At 40.6% G+C, this 4878-nt stretch overlaps 1 protein-coding gene across 1 annotated transcript; it reads right to left on the reverse strand.

Moving 5' to 3' along the window:
* Positions 1–374: 374 nt before the first annotated feature.
* LOC133242160 (allergen Bos d 2) lies at positions 375–4646 on the reverse strand. Its single transcript, XM_061408224.1, has 6 exons — positions 4280–4646; positions 3632–3771; positions 3373–3443; positions 1669–1776; positions 584–685; positions 375–411 (listed from the first exon to the last, which is right to left on the reverse strand). The coding sequence occupies exons 1-6, from the start codon at positions 4358–4360 to the stop codon at positions 395–397; spliced, it is 519 nt and encodes a 172-aa protein (XP_061264208.1). The 5' UTR covers positions 4361–4646; the 3' UTR covers positions 375–394.
* Between the last annotated feature and the right edge of the window lie 232 nt (positions 4647–4878).

A 4878-nucleotide genomic window follows, 5' to 3' on the forward strand; every position in this document is an offset into this window, starting at 1 on the left:
TATATTTTAGTGTGTATCTGCTCATCTCAAACTTGGAATTTACCGCTTGCCTGCTTCCCCTTTGGTAACCGTTAATTTTGTCTGTGTTTGAGTCTGTCTCTGTGTTTTATTGGTTCAATCGAATCATATTTTAGAGTCTACATGGAAGTGATGGCATATGATATTTGCCTTTCTCTTTCTGAGTAACTTTACTTAGTAGCCGCATCTCTAACTCCATTCATGTTGCTGCAGATGGCATTTTTCATTCTTTTTCTTGGCTGAGTAGTATTCCATTGTGTATGTATCCCATTCTTAAAGCAGTAGAACCCCCCTCACCCAAAGTGTTAACCTCCTGAGGAAAAAAAATGTGTTCTATGTGTCATATTTCTACTCACCCAACCACTCTTCACTGTTCTTATGGAGGACAATTGTCTGTGAAAGAGAATGCATAAGAGGGAAAATGACCATTGGCATGCCTATATTTCAAAGCTGCATTATTTCAATACAGCCCTTATTAAAGATATCTCTGCCAATAGGTAGTTTGAACCGAAGGTTCTGGTGATGTGTTTTCATTTCGGAAACCTGTCACCGTCTGGGGCTTTACCTGTTTTGATGAGATTTTCTATATTTTCATTTGGAACCCCCCTCTCACTGTTCAGCTGCTGATACTTCTGAAGTTCTTCTGGAGTGAAACTGGTTCCTTTGGCTGGATTTCATAGCAGACAGGGCAGAAGAGGTGTGTGTTAGAATCCGTTATGGGTGGTAGAGAGTCACCTGACTCCTAACTGTAGTGATCAGTAAGCCTCACCAGCATCACTGCCCTCCACCATCACCTGAACCCTGCTCTCCAGACAGTTATTTACAGAGATGCCCGAGTGTACACACAGGTCTTCAGATGTGTCCATGGGGGTAGAGTTCACATAGTTAGCACATTATCACATTCCAGTTCAGAGAACTACTCAGGGAACTACTAGTCATTCAGCTGAGACCTTGAACATCCCCCTGTGAGATGCAATCTTTCATGGGACATCAAAGAAGGTCATGGCAGGTCTGAGACTCAGACTTTCTCCCAACTCCATCACTTCCTGTCCACTTTGTCTACATTCTAGAAGTGCAACCCTGGGGTTTTCATGAACCCTTATGAAATGAATGGGTGTGGGAATGATGGGGAAGTTTCGAAACCACACTAATCCTAGTGAGATGGAACGGGACCCTGTGTTCCTTGCCCACCCTGTCTTTGGCCTGCCTTTTGACTGTGAAATATTTAAGTCAAAGAATAAGTTTAATCAGAGAAATGAGACTGTGGAAAAGCAAAGGAAAACAGTCAAAAGAGACCAAGTAATAATAATGTAGTCATGAAGTAAAGACAAGGACCTGTAGTTCCTCCCAAAGGACAATAGATACTGCTCTGCGTCATATCCTGTGAGCTGTGTGTTAACACATGGACTGTAGCCCACCAGGCTCCTCTGTCCATGGGGATTTTCTAGGCAAGAATACTGGAGTGGGTTGTTATGCCCTCCTTCATGGGATCTTCCCTACCCAGGGATCAAACCCAGGTCTCCCACATTGGGTGTGGGTTCTTTACCATCTGAGCCACCAGTGAAGCCCTATCATAAGGTGTCTGTACCTCTCTCCTTAGCGTAAAAGTACTGATCATAGGAGCTCATCTACATAAGCTACAGTACTTACCAAGGCCTTCAGTCATTTTTGTGATCCTCTCCCCATCATAATTTTCAACATAAGTTACCAGCATGTTTTCTGACACATGAATCACTTCCAAAGTATTGGTACCGTCAACTGTGACAGAAAAAAAAAAAAATCAAGCCTCAATATGATGAACTTCTTTCCTTTTCAGTTGAACATGTTTTATTCTTCTCACGCTCTCTATCGTCTGTTTTCCCTCTGATGGTAAACTCTGTCTCAATGACATTTCTAGTGGTGTATTGTTAGAATCTTTAAGAGAGCGAGTGAAGTAGGAGATCTCTTTCCACACCCCCCCTCTCCTGAAGATCATCAAGACTTTCAGTCTTCTAGCACTCTATGGATGATGGCAAAGTTGCTTGTTGCAACTATAGTATATTTTGAACCTTAGCCATCTCGTACCCGCTCACAAGAGCTGACTGTTATACTTTCAGAAATTTTGTGACCCAATTTGCAAGTACAATCATGGTTAGAAAGCAAGTCTAAAAAATTAGATGAACCTTAGTAAAATGAAAGTTACTACATAATCCAGAGTTATTTCCTAGCCTAAGAGCTAACAAAAGAGGTACAAGATACAAGTAACTGCCTCATGTTGGACATATATACTCTTTAACGATTGCAGATTAGATCCTGTGGCTGCATGTCCACATTCGAAATTAAAATAGTTGCATCAGACCAAGATTAGAGTGCTCTGTTGTATATGTTCTCAATGAAAATGAAACATTGGATCACTTAATGTAATGTCACAGTGTTGATATTAATATTTGAGGATCATTTCTTGTTATTTTCAGCTACAGAGATAGAAATCTGTGAGTGTTGCTTTCAACTTATGCATTGATATTACATTTGAGAAATATTTCTTGTTATTTCAAACTGTAGGGATAGAAGTCTATGCTAAACTCACTTTCAAGGTATGTAAAAATTCATTGAAATTTTCGCTCTTGTTTCAAAGCGAAGTGAAAATCAGCCAGTCATGTCTGACGTCCATGAACCTCGGCCTGTCACCCATCAGACTCCCCTGTCCGTGGGATTCTCCAGGCAAGAATACTAGAGTGGGTAGTCATTTCCATCTCCAGGGTACTTCCCAACCCAGGGATAAAACCTGGGTCTCCTACACTGCAGAGCTCTTGTTTTAGCTGTTCTCATTTTGGGGCCTTAAATTAATCATGTCCTACTTATTGTACTTACTAATAAAGAAATTTAATATTTAAGAAATTTCTTCATTTTAAGCAAATTTGATCATGTAGATGAAATAAAAGATAGAAACAACTTTGAAAGAGTCTTTGTAATCTTAAGATAGTAATATATATATATGTATATATGTGTATGTATATGTGTGTGTGTATGTGTGTGTGTGTGTGTGTGTGTGTGTGTGTGTGTGTGTGTGTGTATATATATATAAAATCTTATGTGCTTCACCACTCCCAGGGAACATGTATAGTCACCGTTCTGTGGCTTTTTCTCAGAGACCATCAGTGGCCACATTCCACCCTTGAATCTCATGCTGGTGTTGTGGGACAGAATTAATTCCTGAAAACTTAAATGGCTTTTCCAAGATTGCATTGGTAATGAGTAGAGGAAGCAGTCCACCCATCCAGACATCTGGTTGTCTTTGATGGAACCGAGGTTATCCAGCTGAACACGTTGCATGGTTTTGGGAAGACAGCCCATCGGAAAAGCTGGAATACTCACATTCTAGGACGTACACATATCCTTCTTGTCTCTTTGCCACTTCTGTGAGCAACAGGCATGTGCCCTGGTCCCTGAAAAACCAACAGACAAGACATTCCTTCTCACCATCTATTTCCCACTGCTTGAGGACACCCTTGAATAGAGTTCGCACCCTCAACTTCACAGCCATTACCCACACCCTTCACTGCATGTTGGAGCCCGGACCGCATCTCCAGAGTCAGCAGTCTCCTTGCTTTCCATTAAGCTTTCCTGTGCTTACTTGAGATAAAATGTAATGGAGAGGGATTCACAGTCATTGATACATTCAATCCGACGATAGTAATTCCTCAGTGGGCCTCCTTCCACAATCTTATCCTTGTTATCTGCAGCTGCGTAAATGATGCGCCACTCTCCTGGAATCTAAGAAGGAAGGTCTCCTTAAGCATCAGTCAATATCTCTTTTGCTTACTCACCAGTACACAGCACCACCTTTGCTTCTGCGTTTCACACAGAAGAGAAGTAAATTCAACCTCATTAAGCAGAGTTCTACCCCCTATCTTGTTGAATACCATGTCATGAATTCATGATTCCTATTCGAGCAGAAAGCATAGAATTCAGGGTTTTTTAAAAATAAAACATGTCATGATTGGCCATGACTCTCTGAATGATAGCATATTAAATTCGTTGTTTTTTTTTTTTTTTTAGCCTATAGACTAATAAGATGAAGAAAAAATAAAAAGACCGGATAGACAAATGGTTGTATTTTTATCAGGTAGTTACATGGACCCCGGTATGTATACAATCTGTTCATACATATAAATGAGTTTATCTCTTACATCTACACAAAAACAACCACACACACACACACACACACACACACACACTCAAACAAGCAAGACCTTCTAGGAGATGACCTCATTCTGCATACCTTTGAGGGGTCTATCTCAGCTGGAGTTTCCTGGGCAGCGCAAACCAGTCCAAAGAGGAGAGTCAGGAACACGGCCTTCATCTTGGGATTCTCGTAGTCCTATTAGGAAGCTGAGCCTATCCCAGCTGTTGGAGAGGTTGTGAATTGGTTGCACTTTTCAAAGGATACGTCTCTTGGCAGAATACACGATCATCAAACAATGGTTAATCATCTGATGTGGCTACATAGACGTCATCTTCCCATATCCTGGATGGCAGCTGAGCTTTTTTTGTGGTTTTCTGTGGTTCTTATACAGATATTTATTTTTAGAGAAGTTGAAGTGGATCTGGACATTAAGTCTTAAGAGTAAATCAGAAATCACAGAACACTTGAGGTATTTCCAGGACAGTGTTTATATTCTTGTCCATCACCCAAGAGTCCAGGACACATATCCTCAACCTCTGTGTTATTTCTTTCACATTGAAGAGGTCTATTTAAGCTTAATTTCTAAAAGTACAGATGACACTGTCCGGTTTAAGAAGATAAATATGAGTTGTCTCTACAAGGAATCAGTTATCAGGGCCTTCCTCAGAAGAGTCTGCATTTTTTTATATTGAAAT

The sequence above is a fragment of the Bos javanicus genome, chromosome X, assembly GCF_032452875.1.
Source record: "Bos javanicus breed banteng chromosome X, ARS-OSU_banteng_1.0, whole genome shotgun sequence".
Classification (NCBI taxonomy): Eukaryota; Metazoa; Chordata; class Mammalia; order Artiodactyla; family Bovidae; genus Bos; species Bos javanicus.

Excerpts from the sequence above, each read along its gene's own strand:
- LOC133242160 (XM_061408224.1), bottom strand. The coding sequence starts at position 4,360 with ATGAAGGCCGTGTTCCTGACTCTCCTCTTTGGACTGGTTTGCGCTGCC. Across the intron at positions 3,444-3,631 it reads TCCATTACATTTTATCTCAA|GGACCAGGGCACATGCCTGT; the intron begins GTAAGCACAGGA and ends TTGGTTTTTCAG. Across the intron at positions 686-1,668 it reads AAAAATGACTGAAGGCCTTG|CCAAAGGAACCAGTTTCACT; the intron begins GTAAGTACTGTA and ends TATGAAATCCAG.